This window comes from Fistularia commersonii, chromosome 7 (assembly GCF_037954325.1).
Source record: "Fistularia commersonii isolate RoL2024-O1a breed Wild chromosome 7, RoL_Fcom_v1.0, whole genome shotgun sequence".
In the NCBI taxonomy this organism is placed as follows: domain Eukaryota; kingdom Metazoa; phylum Chordata; class Actinopteri; order Syngnathiformes; family Fistulariidae; genus Fistularia; species Fistularia commersonii.
This window is the reverse complement of record NC_141290.1, coordinates 16,182,717-16,209,978: the sequence shown is the minus strand read 5'-3', so window position 1 is coordinate 16,209,978 and position 27,262 is coordinate 16,182,717. Positions and strand designations below refer to the sequence as shown.

General features: G+C 37.0%; 2 protein-coding genes across 2 annotated transcripts in view; one reads left to right on the top strand and one right to left on the bottom strand.

Moving 5' to 3' along the window:
* cenpp (centromere protein P) overlaps window positions 1–27,262 on the bottom strand; it is a 79,606-nt gene that overhangs the window by 48,478 nt on the left and 3,866 nt on the right. Inside the window, exons 5-6 of the mRNA XM_086148999.1 lie at window positions 25,602–25,690; window positions 16,652–16,748 (exon numbers count right to left, since the gene is read on the bottom strand). Coding sequence (XP_086005125.1) covers window positions 16,652–16,748; window positions 25,602–25,690 — 186 coding nt within the window. The remainder of the gene's footprint in view (window positions 1–16,651; window positions 16,749–25,601; window positions 25,691–27,262) is intronic.
* Window positions 5,929–14,858, top strand: ogna (osteoglycin, paralog a). The gene is made up of 6 exons (XM_086150055.1): window positions 5,929–6,167; window positions 8,750–8,813; window positions 10,443–10,607; window positions 11,455–11,657; window positions 12,820–12,912; window positions 13,147–14,858. The coding sequence occupies exons 1-6, from the start codon at window positions 6,012–6,014 to the stop codon at window positions 13,315–13,317; spliced, it is 852 nt and encodes a 283-aa protein (XP_086006181.1). The 5' UTR covers window positions 5,929–6,011; the 3' UTR covers window positions 13,318–14,858.

The window sequence follows — 27,262 nt, the reverse complement described above, 5'->3', positions numbered from 1 at the left end:
ATGAAATTGTTGCAATAATGACAAAATATGGATGGAACAAAAAACAATTCAACTGCCTCAGGGTCCTAACAGATGCAAGGATATTTTCAAAGAGGAATAATGATTTAGAAAAAAACAAAAACTGAATAAAATATCTTGAAGTCAACAAAGACTTGCTGATGTCAATCTAATCTCTAACACTAGCATTTAGTGGTCCACATGTTGTGTATGATGGCTTAGACATAGCTTTAGTGCATTAATGAATTGTGGGCAGATAGCAACATCTGCAAACATATTAAAATAATCTTACTAAATAATCTTACAATCAAATAATCTTACTCCTGCTAGAGGACCCTTGGACACTTCATAGGGAGAATTGAAACCAGCAACCTGTCAATTAGTAAAGGGCCCTTCAATACCTAAACCACTTGGACAAAGGTACTTCACAGAATTTTCATTTGAGTCAGGTGATCAGTTTTTGTCAATTTTTTTGACTGCCTCATGTGGTCAGAGTTACAAACAAACAACAAAAAACACCATTAGACTTATTGCATAACTAGTCACTGAGGTAACATAATACAATTTACTGGCAGAACGCAGCTGTCGAAAGCTGACGGGTGGCTATGTCATGGTCGAAACAGCTCTCGCTGGAGGGTTAATACATCATGTCAGTTGTCAGCCAAACCAGAGCTGTTTTATGCTGAGCCAGGTGGTCCACCATGTCAAAAGCTCTCTGTAGTCATATGGGCATCTGTATGAGGAGTGAAATCACAGATTATTGTTTTTTGGGTCAAGTCTGAATTCTGTCTGCCATCATATATACATGCCATCCTAAAATCCAGACACGAGTTTCAGTGACTCCAGCTGTCCAAAGAATTCAGCCAGAAACAAACACCATGATAATTTTTGTGTTCATATGAAAGAAAACTGATGAATTTGGAGAATTATTACAACAATCTGGGAATAAAAATAACTGGCTTACCAGTTTATCTAGTTTTGCATATTACTACTCAGGCTGAATGGTACTGATTAAAAAAGTTGACTTGAGCAAAGCTCTAGAGAACAGAGCGTTCTATGTTAGAAAGACTCCCAAAGTCTTCCAACATTATCTCAGGGGTTGTGCTTGACAAGTTAAAGTTATTGTATAGCAGAAACATGGATCCTGTATTTAAATAATTCACCAAAGTTACTGTGTGAAAGTTTATAAGAAAGTTACTTAATTTTTTTCAAGTGGAATAATACACTGACACAAAAAAATCATCAAAACCACTATGCTCAGTCACTGATACATTGTAATTACTTACTATATTTTGGAGTGTATTTATGTACTGATTGATTAATACTTGGAACAATGTAAGGGTAGCATGACAAAGTACACAACTCGATATTATAATTGGTAGACTTTTTTAAATTTATTCCTTCATGTGGATCTAACAGTTGAAAAAATTTTCTAGTACAAGTTCATCAACAACTCTTTGTACCATAGTGACACTGGATCAAAGTACGGGAAACTCAGAATAAGGCTGGTGATCTTTAACACTAATTATCTCTGCAGAACACAGTGGCATTAAGACAAGATAGACAATCAGCAGATGGTTAAGTTTAAAATTAGTAAGTTTCAGCTCATTATTCAAAATCTTGATCTATTCTGGAATCCCACAGAGGGAAATATATTTCTTCTTGGGGTCCAATCACCCTAAAATAACAAGTAAGAAAATGGAAAACCAAGCAGTGCTTCATAATCACAGTAACACTTGTTTGTTTTTCTATATAAATACAGTCCATGCACTGTTTTATACATATTATTTAAAAAAAAATAGAAGTCTCATTATACTTTGTTGACCCCTTCTGTTTCGTAAATGTAAAGTCATACCTTTGTATGGTGTAATAGCCTCTGCCCCTATTTTTTTTACTGACCGCCTTGAAAGCACTTGGAGGCATCTTTGCTTTTGCTTTGCATTTGGGATGAGATCAAATTTTCATTTGAAAGAAAGATGCTGTTTGGTTCATGTTTAAAATCACATTGAGCGAATCATTATGACAGGAATAAGGTGTTTTTAATGTTATTATGGGTGGCTTCCCCCAATGACTTGCTTTATTGTGTTGTGGAATACCAGTGAGACCAATCTGACAACCCAAACTCTGGTGAAGAAAATTAGTGACAGTAAAAACATTCTCCAGTTGCTGGCCCTGTTCCCGGAGTCATAAAAGTTTAAAGGTGTTCATAATTACTAACACACCTGTAACAGTCCAGGGCTCATATTCCTTGGATGTTTATATCTGGGCCCCCTTCTTTTTCCTCTTCTCTTGAAACCTGACATAGTCACATGCTTTCTATTTAACTGTTTTGCTGTTTAACCTAAGTCTCTCTCTTTAACTTTACCTGTGTACAGAAAAATAAATATTTCCTATTAGAATTCCCTAATCATTCAGTGTCAAGACACAACAAAAATATAAATATTTGATTTGGTCTTCAGAGCTGTTCTACTTATACACCACAAAACTAAAGTTTAAAAACAACAAGGAAAAGGCCAGCCTTCGTTAGCTGTTGGCTACTCTAAATGAGCAGGGTTTCTTATTTTTTGAAAATGAAAAAAATTTGCAGAATTTCTGGTCTTCATAGTTCACCTACACTTTTTGGGTATTACCAAATAATGCAGGTTTTTATTCAGTTGTTTTTGTTACTATCTTCCAGAATTCATTTTATACCAACATAATATATGTGATTTCTTTTTGTTGTTTTATTCATCCCTGTGTATCATCTCCTACAATGTAAGTACTTAAACGTAATCATATACAATTTCTGCTTAGTTAATTTCACCGCATCAAAGGAAGAGAGAATACCTGTGTTACCTGAACAATGTTTTCAAATCTGTTGTCACTGGGCTTGTAGGAAAAAGAAAAAAACAATTATGTCCAAATAGACTATGCATAAACAACAGTCGTCCTACGTGTCCGTGATGAGAGAGATAAAACAGAAGCAGTTCAAAAAAAAAAAAAAAAAAATAATCAATCATCAGTGCATCTTTAGTGCATCATTTGAAAAGGCATGCTTTTACAAACTGAAAAGTAAGTATTATAAGTTCCCCTAATTTGATATACAAATCAATCAATCAACAAGATAAAGCCAAGGTTGTCTTGGGAATTGTGGTTCTATCGCCCATCAATACTTAAGTCCAACTGGCTATGCCAAATTTATTCAACTATCACATTCTTTCCTCAACACTTATTGCCTTGTCTGTCTAGCAGGAGGTCCTGTTATACAAGTATTTTATCCATTTACTATGGTAAATTGCTTTGCCTGCCAGGAGGGCTATTTGTTGATCCTAAGATACTTATAAATATGGCTGTCTTGGTGTCTGATCACATACCAGACAACAAAGCCTGGGAGTTCAGATGATTTAGGAAAGCAAACTACTAATTCACAATTTAAACTTGTTAATTGGAGTGCTACATTAAGCAACATGCCAGTTGGTTTGTTCCTGAGCACTATTTTAAAAAGACCCAAGTCACAACCAGGAGTGAGAAAAACAGACATCTTTTCCATTTAGAAAGTTCTTCAATTCAGATTTTTGCTTTTCCCTCAGATTATGAAATAACTGATGCCTTAGCTCGATCTATGCTTAACTACAGCAAACTTACTGCAGTTAATTACTGCCATGGATGTTTATTTATGTTCTTATATCTAAAATATTAGACACTGATAAACTGCTATTGGTGCTAGCACACATAACAGCAAGCCTGGCAAGATGGATTTTAAACTGTGTTGGTGTCCCGTTAATTTAATTTGAGTACTAGATTTGTCTTTTGACAAGCTGTCATCATGATCATTGATATTTTCGATGACTTGTGATAATTCATCACAGATAATCGTATTCATCATTGATAAGCATTTTGTACAGCCTCCTGGTTTAAAGATCGAGGAGTTCTTTTTTGTTCATTTTACCTTTCTAACACAAACTACAACTCTATCACTATCTTGACTGACTGAGCATTTACCGATAATAACAAGCAGAAGGAAGGTAAATAACAATAATTTCTTAAAAGGTATCTATAAAACATTTTTGAGAAAAAAAACAACAAAAACAAACAAAAAAAAATAGATATCAGCGAAACATAATTATACCTTTTACTTTGAATGTATCAGTATTGGGACTGTACTGCCCCATTTAGGAATTTTTTTTATCCATTTTGCTTTGAGCATTGATGATGTATGCTTATCTGCAATTACATGCTTGTCAAACTATAAAGGCAACAGCCTATATCCCTGAATGTGTATTAAAAACATTGCAGATCATAAATATAACAGCAGATGGTGTCTACATGTGGTATGAAAAGATAAATGGCACTCTTAAAACCAATTACTAAGACAAACAGTGCCTCAAAGAAAGCCAGCCTTACTAAAAAGAACTTTACTTCGTTTATGACACGAAGAAGTCTCAAAAATACATAATCTACTGATCTATTGACAATCTATTGACACACTATATTGTCATCACATATTACACACTTTTCTAATTAGAATTTGCACAACAGTGAACAAGCCCTGGCTCTCTTGTTGCGATGCACTATCAAAAAGTTATCTAAGATGATTTACGAATTAAAAATGTTTAGAAATGGTGGAAAAAAATTGTCTCAGAATCTTCATAGCTGAGGCTGCTTTGAAGTCATTTCAACATCATAGGGAAACCACTAACATGTATGTGGAGTCACCTTTGTTCTAAATGACTCAGGGCAATACATTTTTTGCTTGTATTACAAAATTATTCAAAGAATTGAACAGTAATTACAATGTGGGTTTCCTTTACAGTGCTTACTGCATATTGACAACCCCTTCTTTCAATCCCCAGTAGCCAATCTTTTCAAAGGACAAATTAGTTAATACACTACATGTCAAATGATCATTACATATTAGCGACTTCAATATCATACTTAACAGTATTATGTATCTTAGAAGTAGAATTAAAACATATAGAGGAGTTATAATAAACATAAACATTCAGATTACATACTCATAATAAATTATCAGTTTTCATGAAGTGCCCTTCCTAATATGGCTTTTTGAAATCAGGTACTAAAAGTACCCTGTTACATGTTAGATAAGTTATCCTTGATTGAAAGGGCATTTGAAGTTGCCGTGGTAAACATGGGGCATCCATTGAACTACAAGAATCTGAATTGAGGCCTCTTTTCGGGGCTTTCAAAGATCTTCAAGGCTACCTAGTGACCAAGATTCTGTGAAGCCGTCTCAGAATCACCCCAATGACAAAAATAACATCTGTTGCCTCACAGCAAGAAACTCCTGAATTTGAGCCATGCAGCAAATCATGGTTCACCCAAGCAAGCTTAATTGGTTAATCATTTGAAGGTTTATGTGCAGTTTAAAAAACAGCCTCTGCCTCTGGCAAAATGAAAAGACAACTAAAAAAAAGCATTGGACACTCCAAAGTATTAGATCCTCATCACAGTATTACACCAGCCTTTGATCAGTGCCTACTGCTACTGCAGAATGTTATGTGTGACCAACTGCTGAAAGACCTGAACCAGAGAATAGAAAAAAACAATGATCCATTCTAATGAACGGTGGGGTTGGATATTACAAGTCATTACCAAGCATCTGGGCAGAGCCCAGACATTCCTCACAACAAAACAGACTCATATTTCAGCTGACAGCTTTCTAATTTTTGCTTTCAATGCACTATGTTTTCTTTTTTTTCTTTTGAACAGTATCTGTTTCCCTGTACAAATTCAAATTAATTCATTCGACTAACATTTACTTTTTTACCCTGACTTTTTATTCAAATGCATGCGCCTCAGTATGACTCACTAACACCAGATGGATGCTGGGTGGTCAGGGAAGGGTTAAGTACTCTACACTACAAATTCTGCCTTGAGAGTCTGGTCGAAGTTACTGGTTCAGCCTTTAAATACAGTCATTTGACACATCCCAACAGGGTCTTGTTGCAGAAAGTATCTGCTAACCCAGGTTTCAAGGCAATCTGTTGAATCAGTCTGACACTGCTTTGGACAGAATGAAGGCTTTCTTATTCCTCTGCATGTTAATGTCATGGCGACTGGCAGCCTTGGCCCTGAAGTTTAACCATGGCTCACAGCTAATACCAGGATCTCCACCTGGAAGTAACATTAATGGATACTTAACTGACACATTCCAATCAAGGAGGCCAAGGGTAAGAACTTTATCTATTCAAAATACTGTTCTCTATCAAAATTATTGCCATATGTAAAATCAAAGAAATAGGGATAAATTGATATTTTTCTACAAACCATAAGCAAAGGTTTGATCATCATTTTTTGTTTGTTTTTTTGTTTTTGTTTGTATTTGTTTTGATTTTGCAGACAGGGCACATAAGACAATGAGAATACAGGCAGATAATTGAAAAAAAAAAAAGAAATGAAATGCCACTGAAAATATCACTCAACCATTCTTAATGGAGAATTGGTCAGCTGGCAACTGTTCAACTGTATATTTGTCTTACTTTACAAAGTTTCTTTGCAATTGAAACCAATCCCCCTCCTTTTAAGACACACACATCATGTTGATTCTAACCTCTCCTTCCCCAAGACATATAGTGCTAAACTGGAGTTAAATCTTCCACATTAACCTCAACTTAGCCGCACAAACCTATTCAAGAACTATTTGGATGAGCCAAAACCAACCCGTGGTCTGGATTATACTTAAATGCTGGTAGTAGGTAGAAACCCAACTCCAATCTGGAAAATTACATTGGAATAAGTCTGAGGAGATACACCTGCTAAATCTAAATTCAGTTTGAATGATCGGTTTTGATTTGGTACAGGCTGTTTTTTTTTTCAACTCTTGACCATAAATGGTAAAAGACTTTTTAGAAAATAACCTTCAAACTCTTCTCATGTGTCGCTTTATCAATACATTTTGACAGTCACTGACCAAATTTTGCCAATCAATTTCTTCAGGGCAAAACTGATTAAATCCAGTCTTAAAAGATGCTTCCAGGACTTAATACTGGAAAATATATAAGTGATTGGACCATCATAGATGTAGGATTCTATCTCACACTCTCACACTTACATACCTTTAATTCCATTTGGCTGAATGTTAATATAGATACATTCTGTATGCAACTTTTCAGATGTCTTTTAAACCTCACAAGGTTTAATGCACAAGTCATAAAATCATTGCCATTCAACTTTAAAAAATGTTACCAGGGTCAGTGGCTGAAAATGTATAAAACTGAGAGGAACCTTCATCATCTCTGCCAATTTGCAACAGTGACAGCACTGTTATTCCTTTACAAATACTTCCAAATAATACAATTTCAGATACTTAAAACATTCCTAACCTCAAGATTACCAGGGTGTTGTTGGTCATTGAAAACGTCATCAAAATAAATATTTTCAAGATGCAGCATGTCAAAGTAAAACAGAACAAAACCGCAGTTTGACTAAACTTCATTAAAAAAAACATCAAATATCCTCTTGTAACCTACTTAGTATACACATTCAAGCATCAAATAATGTTTGATGGATGTAACAGACAATTAAATTGGGTTGTTCACCAATTGGAGAGATAATTGCAAAACTTTCCAGTCAACTCATATTCTGCCAATCTCATACATAGTGTATCGGTGTGGATAATTCTGACTTTCACAAAGCTGATAATGAAATTAGAATTTGTTTTATGTTCCAAAGTAAAAGGCTCCTTTCATAAGAGGGTGTCTGAGCTGAATTAGACCTTCTGCTCGACCAAGGCAGCAGAAATGTGTATTTATTTTTGTTGTATTTTAATCTATATCAGGCACCCTGTACACTTACGGAATGATGAATATATGAATACTTAAAAATTCATATAATAATAGTAGTGGGGGGTCAGGAGAGACAGCAAATGTGTGTGACAAAAACACTGTATGTGTGGCAAACTATTGGTTTTTCTTAATTCTTTCGTGTCATTTCTCAAACCAAAGCAAAGTTGTCATGTTGTTCTGTGCCATATCTCGACTAATCGAAGTGAGACCACTCTGTTCCAAATAAAATTTTACTGGTGGAAAACCCTAAAACAAATACCCTCATTAGGCTCTGGACAAATAGTGCATGTAGTCTAAAATGCTAATTTTGTCTTAGATTAATTAAAGGTTGGCAAAATATTCAGTGTTCTGTTGCAGTAGGAAAACAACATTATCAGGGTAAAATGGTTACTGTGCTGCATTTTGCTTCAGTTTATGCTCTTACTTAATCCCAGGTTCTCGAGGCAGTTAATTTCTTTCCACAGTAGTCATGCAAAATTTTGGATCCTCTGTTAAAGCTTGTGAATGCCCTAATGCTTGGTATTTCTGACATAAATAATGTCTTGAAGTATTGTCGTTTCAGAATCGCCCAAAATATGCATGATCGTGATATGCATTAAATATAATGATTTCATTCAATAAGCTTGAGACGTAAAATGAATATAATCATTAACACAATAATTTAGAATTTTTATTGCAAGAGTTTACCTAAGAAATAAAGTAAATACATGTAATCAAAAGCACTTGTGTGTAAACTGTATTCACCAAATTACGTGGTTGTTCTACTTCAAAAAAAGAAATCAAAACTTTTCCACTCTGTTCTTTAAAGAACAAAAGTGAACTAATACATTTTATATTTTGCTTCTTACACATATATTACCACACCAACATTAGAACATTACCAACATTAGCATGTAGCTACAATATATTTTGTTTAACCTTCAGTGTGATTTGGCTGTTTTTGTCTTTTTTTTGTTTTTCTTCTGCAGAGGGCACTGCCTCTTGCTGATGAACCTGATGATAGCCCAGTCACAGTGGCGGGAGATGTCTCTGGTGAGATAAAGACTTATCTGACACAGAAAGACCATGATTCCATAGAAAGTTCCAAAGGAGTTGACTCCTGTTACAAAAACGTTAATTTAGACGATGTATGTTTTGACTTTTTAGTTTTGTTCCATGATAATATTAAGCCTCTTTTAGACAGGCACTAAAAAGCTGGCATTACACACACTCTAACCAGAAGACAGAGTTTGTGCTGGGATGCAAATGTCTACTGACTGCTTTACAGTAAGGTTTTTAACACCAAGTGTGTGTGTGTGTGTGGGGGGGGGGGGGGGGGGTTGATGACCTACTCACAGGAGAATTAAATTTAGTAAATGTGCTGCTCATGAAAATCATTCATAGAAATGAAGCCATTCAAGTTCAATGGCAGGGAACTTGAATGGAAAGTGGGAACATCAGTTTTGGTTGGTGCAAACAAAACATTGAAATTTCTGCTTCTTAGTCCTGACACAGAATATCTCCCTGTGAAAGCTCTACGTCAAGGACAGCAACAGTGGGGTTTAATCTGGTTTTTTTTTTTAATTGACTATTTATGTCTGATAGAGGCTTTAGGAAAGGAAAGCTATGGTATGTGACTTAGGTGCCTGCAACCAATCACAGACGGTTTATCTTCAGTTGGGGAAAAAACGTTATATGACATAGAATTTGAAGGTGGGATGGTTGGAAAAGATCAATAAATGTGGCTTAATGCAAATTAAGAAGACTTATAGAGGATGACAGAAAAATAGACTAAAGCCTGCTGCTTTGACTTTCAAGGTTATTTTCTTTAAGTGTCTCACAATACTTCAGCCTTGCATCACCAGATCAAATCATAGAAAATTGTTCTCCTTCCATTCATTTGCATTTTAAATGAGACCATGGAAGCAGCACTCCTCAAGACCATTAAAATTAGTCATACTTTGCAATAAGTAGCAGTGATAGATCATGTTACACAGTTTCAAAGCAAAAATGTGGGTATTAAACAAAAGTAACAGAGTACATGTTGCTTGCAAATGCTATCAGATAACATCAAATAACAAAAATTTTCCCCTCCGCAAAAGCTTTAATTGTGCATTGCCTCAACTTTGATTGTAAATAAAAGGTTCCAGGCTAAAAATCCACTCTGACAGCTGTAGGAACATTGGGCTGAAATATGCACCTAAGAGCATTGGCCATTGCTGTTTTTCAGTAGCCACTTGACAAGTATTTATATTAAAATGGTCACGCTCGAGTTAACTCATTATCATTGGCTTGGTTTCAAAAATCAAATAGAAATCAGATGCAATAGTGCAATGAAACTTGAGCTCAGCAGATACCTCTGGCTGCTGGGCCACATATCTGATGGAAAATTAACTAAATTTAACCATAAAGTGGAAGAATAGATGCATGCTATAAGCATAGTAGTAATGATTCATGATGCTTCTCAGCAGAAGCCTTCGTAAACAAAATAATGAAGAGTGGTGCTTGGGGTACACCACATAAAGTACTGAACAGGCATAGTTATCTTAGATAACTGATGAAGTGAGTGCAAATGCCTTCAGTCACACCTACTCGCCACAACATCAAGTTGACATCGAGGTAGACAAGACAGTGGCAGATTATACTGAAGTCTGACATTTGTGTACTATCTCTGTTTTGCAGAACTGCCAACTTGTCTGTTGTGTGTGTGTCTAACTGGGTCAGTGTATTGTGAGGAGGTCAGCCCAGATATGACCAGCATTCCCACCCTGCCCAAAGAGACAGCATACCTGTATGCCCGCTTCAATAAAATCCAAAAGATTACTGCAAAGGACTTTGCTGACACTTGTGAGTCTGAACATTTTCCACCTGATTACTTTGACAAATTTGCCGGGTATGCTATGCAGCTAATGTTCAAGAAGATTATTTCAACTTGATCTTCAATTAAACATTTCCTTTTTGATATTCTATTATTTGATGAATTTTAAACAGGTTTTACTGCAGAAGAGTTGAGCAAAAGTTAAGAGGCTAACTCATCAGTAGTCATGCTCAAGCTAAAAAGATACTAATTTCTTTCCACCTGTCATGAATGGATGTAAGTTAAGTTAGTAAGATAATAAGGAATACTAATTTATGATAGAGAGCCTTACATATTCAAGTTTGAAAATATGATGCCAAGATGGGAAAGCCTACAACATTTGCACCATGGGAGGAGTTTGGAACAAACTGAAAATGTCTCATTATTTGCTCCAAAGATTCGGACAAGCACAATTTCTACCGTTACAGAAATGTCTCAGTTGAGACAACTAAACGCTTTAAGCCCGGTCCATGATAATACACATAATTAAAAACTGAGGTTACAGCACTGAAATATTATGACCCCCAAATATTATGACTCACATGGCAAGCCCTTGGTTGCTTATCTGATGCCACAAAGGTTTCAAAAAGTATTTAGCATGGTGTAATTTAGGACAGATATCCAAGTACCAGAAAGGGGTTTACCTTAGAATGCAAATCTTTGTGTTTTCATTAGTAAACAAATAGATAACAGATCAGTTTAATCCATGCTTTTAAGTAAGTTTATTTTTACACTTACGGTTTACACAATACCTGAAAGGAAATGTAAAATGTAAAGATTTTTTTGTTCCAACAACAACAATGGAATGAAATCCCCCCCACAAACATTTGTTAACAGTGACTCTGAAGAGGATTGACCTAACAGGGAACCTGATTTCTGAGATTGAAGATGGGGCATTTTCTAAGCTAAGTGTCTTGGAGGAACTGTCTCTGGCTGAGAACCAACTGGTTAGACTCCCTATGCTTCCAGCAAAACTTACATCCTTCAACGCCAACAACAACTTCCTCAAAACAAAGGGTGTCAAAGCTAATGCGTTCAAGGTAAACGTCAACATTTTTGACCCTTTTTAAAAATGTCCCAGATGAGACTTGACAGTATGTCCAAAAGATAACTAATTCTTTAATGCTCTTTTGAGATACACTTGGCTGACACAGCTGCAACAAGAGAGCCAAAACATATTGGACAGACAATATTGTCTGAACTGCTCCGCTCTGTCAGTTAATTTATAAAGTCCATAGGATAAAGGCAAATAAATGCAGCGCGACCACTAATATTGATATGGCTGGTTACATCTACAATAATTCAGGATAACACAACAAATGATGTATCACGTTTCTAACTATCATCAGATCAGTAGCAATGCAAGTTTATTTTCGACTGAAGCAGATAGTTCCAATGTCCTAGAACCTAGAAAAACTTCATGTCATCCACACATATACACAGGCCCAGAGTTAATATGAAAGTCATTGTATTTATTCATGAATAAATGGACAATAAAATCGAATTCAATGCTAAAATCAACGCGGATTCTCAAGACTGAAAATCAAGCGCAGACACAATTTCTAAAGTATATAGTAACAAAAGCGGAGAAACATTGTTGAAAGCATATCTTCAGTGTATCAGCATACTTTATCTTGAACTCGAAAAAAAGGAATCCTGTTGCTTTTCCTGTATTATCAATATTGTGCATTATCATAAGGACAAACAGTATTTTGTAATTTTCAATACCACTGAATTTTAGATTTTGCACTGAAGTCTATGTACCAGTTTAGATCCACATCTAAATGATCTCCCACTGGTTATGTAAAAATATTAAATTAAAACAAGGGAAACAGTGCACTCCTTTTCAAGCTGAGTATCCTTAGTCTGCAGCTATACCAAAAAACAAGAAATAAACTGAGGTAATTAGAGAAAGATCCTCAGTAAGGTTATAGGTTTAAAATTTTAAATGCAGATCAGTGAACCTTGAGGTTAAAAATTAATCTGACAAACAGAGCCAAGAAACCTGTTGCAACTTCTTTTGATTTGGAGCTTACAATACTGGAATACTCTTTCAGCTATTTCATTATATCTAGGAAGCATGATAATGTGCTACTACAGAGTACTGTTAAATCACAACAAGGCAGTTTACTGTATAAATAGAAATTACATTCAGAACTAACAATGATTGTTTATTGCTATGTGTCCCAATGGTGTAAACAGAAAATGAGCAACTTGGCCAACCTGTTCCTGGCCAACAATCAACTGGAGGCAGTTCCACATATCCCAGAGAGCGTTCGGATCTTACATCTTCAGGTTCCTATCTTAATTTATAAAGTGTTTATGAGTACACTGGCTTACGAAATCACTGACATCTTGTGCTAAAAGTCGATTAATTAAAGTGTCAAATTAAATTAATTACATTCATTTATCTTTTTGCTACCTCATAGTTAAGTTTAAATTGACCATGTAGCAAATTAGCAACATGGATTCCACTTCACTAAAATCCTGAACAGTAACTTACCTTCTTGACATCTTTATTTCACTCAGAACAACAACATCACTGACGTCAACAAAGACACCTTCTGCAGATCCAATGACACCTACTACTTACGACCAAGGCTCAGTGAGGTCCGCATGGATGGCAACCCTGTTGTGCTGTCCAAGTATCCCGACAGCTTTGTCTGTATGAAGGCACTGCCTATCGGACAGTACCGCTGAGGAAGCTGGAGCATGAATGTGTAACCCCTTTGATGCTGATGGAGCAGTTTTCCCCACACTAGAGCACTGGGAAAAAAAACTTCAGTGTTCTAAATTTTGTGGCGCTGGTCCCCTGGTCTGGTTAGTTGATTTAGTTACTTCAGCAAACCTAAACATAGCTTGCAACGTTGTCAGGTCAAAATGAAAATTGTAGAATTGTAGGCATTTTCTATTTGTCTGGTGGTACTTCATCTGTTCAGCTGAATGGTGAGAATTTAAACCCAGTTTTTATAGGGTTTCACAGTTTAGAGAGAGCAGAGTTGCATGAGATGAACCAAACCATCAAATATGTGCTCTCATTATGCTCCAAACGAGTGTATTTGAAAAAAGCCTGCATAATTCTACATCAGCTTACATCAGGCCAACAGATGTGTGACTTTCATCATAACTCAAAAAACTGAGTTTAATATGCTGCCATCAGATATTGCTTCAGGTGCTATCAGATACTATGACATACACATTGTTTGAAATATATTGAGGATCGAAAGCCAAACTTAAGGTTGCTAGCTTTATACAATATCTTAAGAGGATACCAAAATTGAGATGCCCTCTGGATATTTTTACCATATCAGTTGATAATCCAGTGTGTGAGTGTTGAACATACAAATTTATCATTTCATTTTGACCTGACGCTGTAGTAAAACTGACTGAGCTTTATAATAGATTTGAAGCAATTTGTCCAGAAAGATTAATGTTTTAAAATTGAATATGAGATTAACAGTTTTAAATATCACTTGAAAACACTGTTATCACTATCACAAATTTTATATATACATATATATATATATGTATGTGTAAAATTTGTTTGACAAGAAAAGAGATGGCGTGAAAAACTTTACACAGTTCTCACAATTGTATGCTTGGTAACTACTTACACTAGTCTTGATCAAACTGTCTCAGACAGCTGATTATCTCATTTATAGTCTTATCCAGCACAAATGTTCTGTAATTACTTTCTTCTCGTTAGATTTTGTCAAATTCCTTGCAATGGAAACAACACTGTGCATTGATCTGCTACTATGTGTGAGGTAATGTCACTTTTAATTACTCACTTAGCTGTGGTTCCATAAAGGCTTTGGCCATTTGGACTTCAATAGTTTGTGACCTAGCTTCACTTGGTGTTTAATTTATAGTCTCCAGTGGAAATGAAGTAGGTAATAGTGTATCTATGAACTATCATAATGTGAAAGTAACACTTCTTTATTTTGTCATTGTGTAAAATGTCTCGCCTGCATCTCCAACTCTTCCCTTACAGTAATAAAATATGTCTTGAGGAATTTCTTTTGTGAATAAGACAGTGGTGTACAGGAAGATGTGTATGTGACATGGCGTTTTGTTTTTGAAATATTTGAATAAAGTTAAACTTTTTTTAAATTAAACTGTGTGGCAAACTAGACAGTGTATGAGCAAAATGTAGGATGTAGGACACTACAGTTGAATCCCTACTCCCAAGGGGTAAAATAAAATGTCTTACAATACAAAATTAAGGCATGTAGGAGGTATAAGAGATTAATAAATAGAAAGGTCCCAAAATATATATGCATGAGGAAGTAAAAATTTTATGTCATTTCTTAAATGAGACAGTGATGACTGGGCAGTTGATTAAATATAAAGAAAAAGGGACGTGAAGGCCTAACAGGTTAGTATGAGAAAAATCAAAGACCCAATATGGTTGAATCGGAAATTGGCAACAGTGTACAAAATGTGATACATAAATGGATAAAGCAGTAGCAGATGAGAGGGGCAACAAAACTTCTTCACCACACTCTAGGTTTGTCCATCTGTGTGCAAAGATATCGAAAACCGATATTTCCGCAGAGCAGTATACCAATCAGTGATGGTAAAATTCTGTGGTTTGGAAATGGTATGTGGCCAACCATCAACTGAAACCCTCCAAAACACTGAATGAATTCTTTTTCCATCAGTGGCAGAAATGTTAAGATTCCTAGACCTTGCTATATGTGATTTTCTATCAAAGTGCATGTATCATTTAATAATGGAAATCCACATACATCACATTCCGCATTACAGTGAATGGTTGACAATGGCATAATATTTTTCCATAACAGTCAAGAATATGCAAGTAAGGCAAAAAAAAGTTTAGGCACACAGGCCACCATGGAAAATGGAGGTTAATCTTTCTTTCGCCCCGCCAACTTGGCAGAGCTTCACATTCCTTGAGTAAACAGGAGAATAGGTTCCATATTGCTTCTGCCCTCGATTTACTATGCGCCTTTTACTACTGCTCAGCAAAGCCACACCTTGATATATACCATGCCCCTGCTATTTCATAACCTCTGCAGAAACTTTACTTTTTCCTCATCTTTCATCAGTATTCATGCCCAAAACAGTAGCCATTGTACAAACAGGCACAGTCATAATGTCTAAATGGCTAGCACAAGCACAGAAATTAATGATTTTTCTGGTACCAAGACCACTGTGAAGTTTGCTTGTCAGTCTGATTCTTTGCAATTTCTACAATCAAACTTTGGTGCAGGATGAAGGACAGATACATATTTTCACATCAATGGCAAAATATATAGAGCCTATTTTAGTGTCTGAATACAAAATCAAGATAGTCAATGAAGAGGCTCTAGCTGGATTTCTTTCTTCTTCGAAAATCCCATTATCATGCTTTGAGATATGAAACAGACAACTTGAAAACACTTGAAAACAGGGACACTGTATTTTAAAAAAATTCTAGTTCTATTTTTTTTTTCCTGCAACTATCCCGCTGAAAGAAAAGCCAAGGTAGGTTTGTAGCCATTTGAAATGTAAAACCAGAGGCTATGCAATTCGGGCCACCTTTACCTTTACAATGTAAGAGGGTTAAAAGAGGGTTATGCGATACCATGGATACTGTATTACAGATCATTGTAAAACCCATTGCATTATTGAGCAATCAAGCAACGTTACGTCATTTACAACAGAAAACTTCAATTTCTGGTATGACAGACCTCATCCTGACTAACAGACCATGTGGTCTAACCTTTTTGGAGAAATTCACAATTAATTGAAGCATGTTTTCTGTCACCGCTGATGCATACATAAACTGAGATAAAGTGCAACATGTTCTCTCGTCTGTACTCTTTTACTCATCTGATAGACAGAAGAAGAAGCAGCCCCTTTACACAAAAATGCAATTAACACAATGCATCGCGAGAAAAGACTAAAATGGCCAGTCATGGAGGTTATTCTCTTTTCCTTGTGAGTGAAAAAAGGTTTTTATGTCCCAGTGTTGAGGGTAAAAGCAGTTGAGTGGAACACATTTCAGGGCAGCTTTGCCCTCACTTACCTGTAAGTGCTGGAAGGTTTTGCGCCGGTCATCACATCTATCACAAAAGGTTCTTAGTGTCCTGAAGAATAGCAGAAGATCCCCACTCTGTTCCACCCTGTGAAAATAGCATTTCAATTAACAATAAGTATAGGTATGTCCAGAAAAGTGTTTCAACGGTTTAAAAATGTTTGAATTTCTTTTTAAAGATGACTTTTTCTTGAAGGCTTAACGAGTAAGTCCAAAGGGGCTTTGAAAACTTCTGGGGAAATCTTATGAATATCCTGAATGAAAGAAAATAAATAAACATGAATCTAATTTGTCATTTGATTTTTGGCAATAAAAAGAAGCTACAAGTTAGTTACTTAGTTTACTTGAAACTCTGGCACAACAATTTCCTTCGGGATTAATAAAGTTGTTCTCATCTCATCTCTCATCTCAAAAACAACTGGCTCAAAAATTAATTTTAAATAGCAATTCTCTTTTTTGTGGTACCATTCTCCACAGGCAGTGAGGGGAGCATTGTGGCTGCAGGAAGTATGGTTGAATATTCAGGTGCTAGTTCATCAGCTATCAAAGTGAGCATTCCAGATCATACAATAACTGTTTTCGGGGGCTTTAGGCTCCTGGAAGAATCCCCCAAGGCAAACAGGTCCCAGGTGAGGGACCAGTCCAAACATTGGACCTAGTTTTCCCTTGCCTGGATGCGGGTCATGGGGAGCTTCCCAAAGCCAGGACTTCACCCATGGGGCCCAGCTGGGCACAGCACAAAGGAACAACGAGGGTTCCTCTTCCTCTGGGCTCACCACCCACAGGAGGTGTCAAGGGGGTCGGGTACAGGGAGAGCCGGGCAGCGGTTGGAGTGGGGGGCATTGGCGGACCGATTCTTGGCTGCAGAAGCTAGCTCTTGAAACATGGAATGTCACCTCTCTGGCCGGGAAGGAGCCCGAGCTGGTGCACAAGGCAGAGAGATGTCCACAACAAACACCATGTTCAGGCATAGAGGTGTCCATATGTGGCCTAAGGTGTATGACACACCTTAGGCCACAGTTCTTTGATCGACTGGGGGTGAGCTGGCTGCAACGGTGGGGGAGGATGCCGGTCAGACCTGGCAGACCCAAACAAAGGAGTTTCAACCACGTCCCAAGGGAGACGGGGGACAATGAGTCCAAATGGGCTATGTTCCATGCTTCCATTGTCAAGGCGGCAGACAGGAGCTGTGGCCAGAAGGGGGTCGGCGCCTGTTAGGGCGGCAACTATTGAACCTGATGGTGGACTCCAGCGGTGAGGGATGCCATCAAACTGAAGGACTCCTATCAGGCCCTTCTAGCCTGTGGGGCTCCGGAGGCAGCTGACAGGTACTGGCATGTGGCTTTGGTGGTTGCCAAAGCACAATCCCGGGCATGGGAGGAGTTCGGGGGAACCACAGAGAACGACTTCCGGTGGGCTGATTTGCTGACCTCAAATCAAGACATTGTAGATCGGTGGCAGGAATACTTCCGAGACCTCCTCAACCCCGTTGAAACGCCTTCCAATGAGGAAGCAGAGCCGGGGGACTCTGGAGTGGACACACCTATTTCCAGAGCTTAAGTTCCTGAAGAAGTCAAAAAGCTCTTCCATAGCTGGGCCTATGATCTCCAGCTCTCTCTGTAGCGGTTCGCAGTCAAGTGTGAAGCGTCCGGGATAAGGATCAGCACCTCGAAATCCGAGACCATGGTGCTCAACTGGAAACAAGTGGAATGCCCACTCCGGGCCAGGGAAGAGGTCCTGCTCCAAGTGGAGGCGTTCAAGTATCTCAGGGTCTTGTTCATGAATGACAGAAGGATGGAGAGGGAGATCAACAGGCAGATCGGTACAGCATCTGCAGCGACACGGTGCCTGTACTGGTCTGTCATGGTGAAGAGGGAGCTGAGCCAAAAGACAAAGCTCTCAATGTACGTTCCCATCCTCACCTATGGTTTTCGGCTTTGGGTAGTGACCGAAAGAACAAGATCGCGGATTCAAGCAGCCGAAATTAGTTTCCCCCACAGGGTGGCCAGACTCTCCATTAGAGATAGGGTGAGAAGTTCGGTCATCTGGGAGGAGTAACCATTGCTCTAGAGCATAGAGGGGAGTCTCAAGACTGTGTGCATGGACTATGTCTTAAGACTGGCCTGGGAAAGCTTTGGGGTACCCTCAGTGGAGCTGGACCATGTGATGGGGGGGAGGGAGGTCTGGGCCTCACTGCTCCAACTGCTGCCACAGCGACCTGAATCCAGATAAGCGAGGGAAGTTGGACGGATGGATGGAGGGTATCTTTTATATTTAACAGATACAGACCAAAAAAAGACAACACAGCTATCTTAAAAATTACAAGATAACATGGGGAGAGACAAAATAATAAATCCCAGCTTAGCAAATCAATGTTATTGACATAGAGAATGCACGTCAAAATAAATGGTCTCTGAATGGTTGGTTAAGCTTGAATAAATTAATTAAATATATCATTTTATTATCGGCATAAAAAAAACAATGACTCTTTAAAACTACAAATAAAAAAAACAATTGTTCGCTTAAACTACTTACTAAGTGTTGTAAAGTTCAGAGGAACTTGCAGAGATGCAAAATAGGACAGAGATTATTACCACTATCTTATTGGCAGGCTTTTGTGATCAAGTACTAACCAGTAGTACTGGTAGTATTAATGATGGTAGTGGTAGTTGCAGACAATTGCACTCAAATTGTTCAGTAGTGTTTGACATTGGGCAGATCATGTATCTGAACAGACATTCATATCTACATCCCCTGCTGCATGTCTCTTCAAGCCCTCCCTGGTTTTTTCATACCCTGAATTACTTTTTCATAATAATGCAGTGGGTGGAGTTTGGCTGGATCAGAGAAGGAGACCGATATGAGTCTGCTTAGAAAGCACTGCATCATATGTACAGAAGCTCTAGCATTCAGTAAAAAAAAAAACAAAAAAAAAAAAAACAATTATAATATCTGATTAAATCCAACAAGGTAGGGTCATAACAGGGTGCAATGCTTTGTATCATAATGGCAATTGCAAAGAATCTAGTTTAGTCTTGCCTTAGAGAACCTGTTACCGGTACATTCTGTTCAGACTTTCCATGGGAGCCCAGGGCTAGACGGCAGTCGGGTAAAGTTTCCAGATTGCTATGTGCATAGAGCTCATGGAAACATGAGAGCATACTGCCATATAATGTAACCCCCCCCCCCCAAAAAAAAAAGACAAAGCAACATACTTAACCCTGATTCGATACTGATTCTGAGGAAATTGTGATGAAGACTGAAATAAAAACCATATACAAACCCAGCCATGCATTCTGTTACTGCTACTTAAGATGATGTGCCCCCTGATTTAAAGACATGCATAAACAGCATAGTGACATCAACTGTGTTTACTGGCCAGATGTGAACTTGAGAAGTGTTCAGTGTTTCAATACCATTTACATGTTTTAAACAAGGGCAAGAGGTAGATGATCAAGTTAAAAATGATTAATTGAATGCTTCAACTTTTTATCTTACTTTTGCCTAACATGTTCCCAACAGGTACATTGCCTGGTCAAAGGTCACTATAATATTTATCTTATCCACACATTTTTCATTCACTAATGGCAGATCAAGCAACAAATTGCATTGAGTGAATAGGGAACCCCTTTCTACCCCAGGGAACCTGTTGACACCAACAGCTAACAATGTCTTAAAATCTTTAACTACCTGACCTAATTGAAAATCAGTCTAAAAATATCTCTGCCCCTTAAGATTGATGATTAAACTTAGTTGCTAGGGTATACTCAAGAGTATTAACAGAATATACTGAGAAAGAAAATAAAATGTGAAAGACTAAAAAGCTGAGCTACCCTACAACTAATTTTATACACTATACAGAAATAATACTGGCACTTTAAAGTCCACCAAAATTAAGAAACCACTTTATGGAGACAAGAAAATGATGTGGAAACTTGAATCTGCAGAATTAGAATAACCAATCAAAATGCCTTGTGCCAGTGTTTGTCTTTAATAATTCAGATCAGCATGATATAACAAAGATTATCAATTTATTCTCCCTCACACAGAGCTGGAAAAGGCAGAACTGTGACAGAATGATTATCTCCAGTATTTTTCCATCTGTTGTTTTCCATATTTTGCAGACTGTGCCACACAATCCAGATGTGGCTTGGCCACAGATATAGAACACATAGAACCTCTCACATCTGCTATGAATTGCTGACCCACTTGAGGAGATAGGGAACGGGGAAAGCCAAAACAAATGAAACATAATAACTACAGAATATTTAGTCAAGTTGATAACACCTTCAAACTCATAATTCATACATAAAAAGGAGCACAGCTGTTGCTTCTGACTTTATGATGAACAAGAGTGAGTTCAAAACGTCAAATACTAAATTAGACAGAAAGAGCTCATAACCGTAGCTGGTGTCAGAAAAGAGCGGACTCAACAGCATGATACTTAGACACACTTGAGGAGACCGGCATTTATTTTAAGAGACTCATGGCGAAAATGTTTTTAACACAAACACAACAGAGTTATTCAAATATTTATATGACTTTCAAAATTGACTGTTTTTTCAAGCTATGTCATTTTTTCTGTAAACATTTGAGATTGTTTGTCTATGCATAAAAAAAACAGCTAAGAGGAACATTTACAATGTTTGGTGAGTACTAATACCTTACATTCTGTTTATGTATAGCAGGGTATTTTCAATCAAATATGGTTCATCAAGGTTTTTTCCCCTTGGATTTGGATTGTGGTGATTGTGTGCTAACCTGTGTCTGACCTAATTTCCTGTTTTATTTTGAATCTTCCTAGTGTATTTCTGATGTGAATTAAATGTCAACAATTTGATTTTTTTTCATGGTTTCCAGGGTCATTTGTTAATGTGACTCAATCTTTAACTTCATAACAGCAGGGATGGGCAAACTACGGCCTGCGGGCCATATCCGGCCCATTGGTCTTTTTAATCTGGCCCGCCAAAGATTGGTACAGAATTCATACTTGATGTGAATGATTGAATGATTGGATCAATGACTGCAGGAGCTCTAACAGGAGATTATTTCATTTTTGGAGCTACGTGAGAACACTTTTCCCGAGCTGAATGACTCAGATTGGCTTTATGATTTAGCCTTTACTGTGGACATACTGACACACATGAATGACCTGGACATGAAGCTACAAGGGGAAAACCGGTTTGCACATGAAATGCAAGCAAACGTAAGAGCCTTCAAAACCAAGCTGGTTATATATTCAAAGCAAGTGTCAGACGAGTCTGACATGTACTGTTAACAAAAGCCTTTTTTTTTTTTTCTTATATGTATCGTATCTTGTGGTGACCCGGCCCGTCTGTGAAATTTTAAAAGTCAATGTGGACCCTGAGCCAAAGAGTTTGCCCACCCCTGCATTGCGGTATATTCCAGTAAATGTGTTTAATTCATTGAGATTAGTCACTTCAGTACCCTTGTTCTTTATGTATTTGCCAGTGGGGTTAGTGGTCTTTTGAGAAGAACTGGACAACACGTGAAGCATTTGGATATTTGGAATGTTTTTACTGTCTGGAGGGACAACAGACCCTATGAGGAAGGACAGTGCAGCATTTACATAAAAATAAAAATATTATAAACTGACTCAGTGTTTATCCCCAAATACTGAGTACCTTGTCTTGCAAAACAGATTGAGTGAATTTGACAGTGTAATAAACTGGGTTTCGAAGCCAGAAAAAGAAACTTGTATAAATGCAATTCATTTGAATTCACTCTCCAAGCATCGTCTTCATATGCCCCAAGTCAAGACTTCAAACTGTTTCTCCCGAGGCAAGGCTAAACCTGTATTTCCAGAGTGAACAACTTAATCCGTCTTTCCTGCATTGAGGCTTTTGCACATCTCTCTTCATACTGCATTGCAGCTAACCATCAGCAAGTGAGTCTCCAGCTGTAAAGTGCTGCAGAGCTTCCAAGAACAAGCCAAACCTTGTGTCAACATTTAATAGTTGGATTACCTCATTAAAGTATAAATTCAACTATTTGTCCAGAATAACAAAATCTTTTCCTAGCTATTAAGGGGTAAAAATACTCACGCAATATAATTTCACTCTGCATTGCTCCCCTCATTTGTATTTGACAGGTTAGCAGAAGCACAGTATAGCTGACAAGGAACACCACCCTTGGTAATGAACACCACTGATGCAGCTAATGTAGCAGCTAAAGTAGATGAGAAAGCATGAACCGGCTTGTTTTTGTGAAATCCTCCAATTGGGAAGCATCAGCTCATACTAGGTAACCAGTGAAATAAATCTATAAATTACAGTGTGATCAAACAAGAAGCATGAGATTGACAGATTCATCATGACGTGCACCACTCTTTATTTGCTTCATTTATCTTAAGGGCTATACTATGTATCACAGGTAATAACACATGCTGATTTATTCGAAGTCTTGAGCAAAGTTGATACACAGACTCTCCATCCCATGTGTTGGATATGCTGAGAAGCTTTTATGATGAATGCAACCTTATTACAAGTATGCTTAGTCTGATTTGGGTGCATTCTACGTAGCCATTTATGAACTATTCTGTAACAGGTTACATAATGTCATGTTTTTTTTTTTCCTGCCCGGATCAAAATACTCCTCTGGCAGATGGCTTAAAAGAAAGCACATGCAAAGTCTATGCAAGGTCCACTGATGGCTCAGTTTGTCACCAAATTCACCATATTAAATTAAAGTGTTACTGTTTATTTTAATAACTCATTACTCATTATGAAAACTTTGGCAGATATATACCAGCGACTATGGTCTCTGCCAATACATAAGGACCTGCTGTTTCATACAGCTGAAAATGATTTTATCCCCACCTAGGAAGACTGGCTTTGTGGGTCAGGCACGAGTGGTTTGGGAACATCCTTCTGGAAGTAATCAAGAGCATCTGGAATGCAGGGCGAAACTGAACCCTCAAAATGATTCAGATTCACTGAGTATATTCGTTTTCTGTTGTCTGTGGTGTTTTTCAATGAACTTCTTTTTGCAGTGATTTTAGTTAAAACATTTTTTCATATGACATGGACTTATGTATGAGACTGCTCCCTGCTTTGAATGCCATATATTCAGATATATAATTTAATCAAAAATATTTTACAATATCAAAATTTTTATAGAAAATAAAGATTTTGACATTGATTTTCATGCTGACAAAATATGCACAATAATGTTTACCACCGAAACTGTTGTGTGAATTTTCTACACAAAGACATAGCATGATGGGATTGCCAGTGCAGTATTTCAAATAGTAGAACTAAGGCAACAGATTTAAAAATAGTCAGTTGACAGTATTGTAATGAGTATGGTCTGCAGCGTCAATCAGCAGGGTATATTTTGGCAGTGAATTGACTCAGAGGCACAGGCAGATGTTACTACTGAAGAATCTTGCATATTGGTGGTTCTTTTTTTGTATTGGTAACCTACTTTTAACAGCTGATTCCTAATGCCACTACTGACAACACAATAGCATAGAATGGCAGAGCATTACATCACGGGCTGAGAACCAATGAAGAGGAAAAGCTTCAGAAGATCATGATGAAAGAAAACCTCCTAAGTTGGGCAGATGATAAAATGCTATAAAAGGCAACCTACTTCACATTAAAAGTTTAGGCAAAGCTCAGTGATTTGAAATTTATATCTAAATTACTTAGATCATGATGAATATTATTACAAGCAGCACTAACATATCTGGTCAGAAACACATGTTAGTAAGTCTCTAGACATCTGTCAGTTATCTACACAGAGCAGTCTCAGCTCAAATGTTTGTAAATGACACCAGAAGAAAAAAAAGCAGGTGCAATTAATATTATGCATGGGATACTATCAAGTTGCAGGTGGGTCTGCCAGTAAAACAGCACAGCTAAATGGAATGCTGCCACAATGGATGCAATGTGTAATGCTTATTATTCATTTGTATTACACCGCAGATAAAAGTGGACATGTATGACAAGGGACAGATGGATAACAGCTGAGACAGTGTGACATTTTTAATCTGTTTAAATCCTTCTGAATGAAACAGAAAGAAAGAAACATCCTAACAGCAATAAAATCAATATTACTATTATGTCTCCTAAGCAGATAGTCATTGAAAATGAATTATAAACTGACCACTTGCAAAGGTTCAACAAGGACACAACACCCATAAGGCAACAACTAACATTTCTCAAGTCAACTCCAGTGTGGTTATGATTCCCAAACCAAATTCAGCTACTTTATTACCAATGAAACAACACCAAAGAGAGATCTGCAAAACTTTACCACCCTTGCATGTAGAATATGTCATTTTAAATGTGAAGGTCTCACAACACAATTTTTAGCAACGGTCAATGCAATTTTTTTGCCATATCTGTATTCAGCAAAGAGAAAGATGGCAGCCCACAATGAAATGTTTTCACATTTCAAAGACCTTTAGTAGACTCAACTTCACATTATCTGTGCTGAGTGTACAAAGATTACATGAGGATTAAAATTATAGATATACTGTATGTTAGTGTATTTCCTGGTTATATTTCTAGAAAATGAGAGAGTATTAAGAGTATGACTGGACTGAATATTCTCATATTCATCCATTATCTACTGCTTTTCCTGCGTTGGGGTTGCTGGGATGCTAGAGCCTATCATTGCTGTCATTGGATGAGAGGCGGGATTTGCCCAGCCCATCGATCCCAGACTGAATATTCTTTTTTAAGATAACTATTTTGATTTGATGTTGAGCATAGCATGGAGTCATCCCTAAACTTATATCTGATCATAGTAGTTTGAAAAACCCTAATCAAGACACTAAAACTAAAGCCATGATTTGTGTTTACTCTTAATTTCTGATCACACAACTAGATGTGTGACAAATAGATGCATAGATGTACCAGAATAGCAAGAGGGGAGATATTTAGTCTGTAGGAATTTGCAATTTTTTTCTTACCCAGACAAAAAGTTGCCGAGTCTCTGCATGTTTCTGTCATCCATGGCAATGGTCAGACAGCTTATTGACCGTTCAGGTCTCGGAACCTCCTGCATGACAAACACAAACCTGTTTTTATTAAAGTTATTAATTGTAACTTCAAAAAAAGAAACACTTGCACTTGTTTGCAAGGACTATATGTTGTCCCCAGTACGTTGCATATTTAGTGTCTGTTTATCTTAGAGTGAGCGTCAACATGTACAACATCCAGATGACAGCACTTAAATGTTTTAATGGTCTCTGCAATGAAGTGTTTGGAGAAGAAACAGAATAACTGCTAGCCCTTAGTTAAATTCCATACTTTTGCAACAAAGGATTTTTTGAAAGAAACAAACACGTTTTGTTGAACTGCAACATAAAAATCTGGATTATTACAATTTTCAAATGACAGCTGAATAGCAACAGAGTCAATGCTTTTGGTAAATAAAAACAGATGAAATAAAGAGAAGAAGGTAAGATATTGGAGAAAGTTGGCTTTTGACACAACATTGTCAAATAAAAAATGTTTACACGAGTGGAAAACATTCTCTTCATATTACTTCATTGTGGCAGTGTCTCATCCTTACCACAATAACAAAGCTAATAAACATGCTCTTTTCAAACTTGTGATTTTATAGACAGGGATCACAATCACTGTTGTTACTATCATTTAAATTAACAAATTTTCTTTACTGTAACTTGCACATTAAAGGGTATAGGGGCATGATGCAAATGTAAAACTACTAAAATCCAATGTATCAAACACACAGCTCTGGGGTAAAATCTGGCCAAGCGCCTCATTTCCTATGTCCCCCCTGAATGAACAAATAAAATCAATATTGAAAATACAATTAAATTTTGTCTTGTGCAGTGCTCCGTCCATTAATTTAATCTCCCTAAAGGGTTTCCAATTCCATTTTTTTAATAAACAGCATTTAGTTTTACAAGTGACACTGAATTCCTAAACTTTTTTCCTTTCAAAGCTCCTTAAAAGAAATGCAAAAAGCCAATAATGACCGATTAAATGTAGCAAATATTATTATAAATCTGATGTAATATGAAATAAATAAAAGTCTGAAATCCCTTGACTAAATGAACTAGTTGCTTAATTTGTTGTTAATTTGCAAGATGAGATTTAAAATGGTATAAAACCCCAAAAAATTATTTTATGCTAATGGAGGATTTATTAGATGATTGAAAAAAATATATAAGTCAAACAAACTTTTAGAGGAGAATGTTAGAGAACTTAATAGGATAAAGAAACTGCATTACACAACAAATTATCGCTTCATCAAAAAAAGCTTAAACTGAAAGAAATTTAAGAGTGCAGGGGGAGTGATGTGGGGATTCAGCTGTAATGCTCATTGTTTGGTCAGGATGAAAACCAAAAGGTTTTTACAGAGAAGATTTATGGATCACAGTATTACACAATCACACTATAAAACATTTATTTTACATCTGCAGTCTTTCCTGATATTGAGGGAAAGTCATCATGTGTTTAATTGTGATAAGTAAGACTGTGATTCCCAAACATCTACACATTATGTTTAAAGACAAAAAAGGAAAAATCCCTTTCCAAACACCCTATTATATAAATACAACATATTTCAGTTGTACAACCACTATAATCTGAAAAGACATTT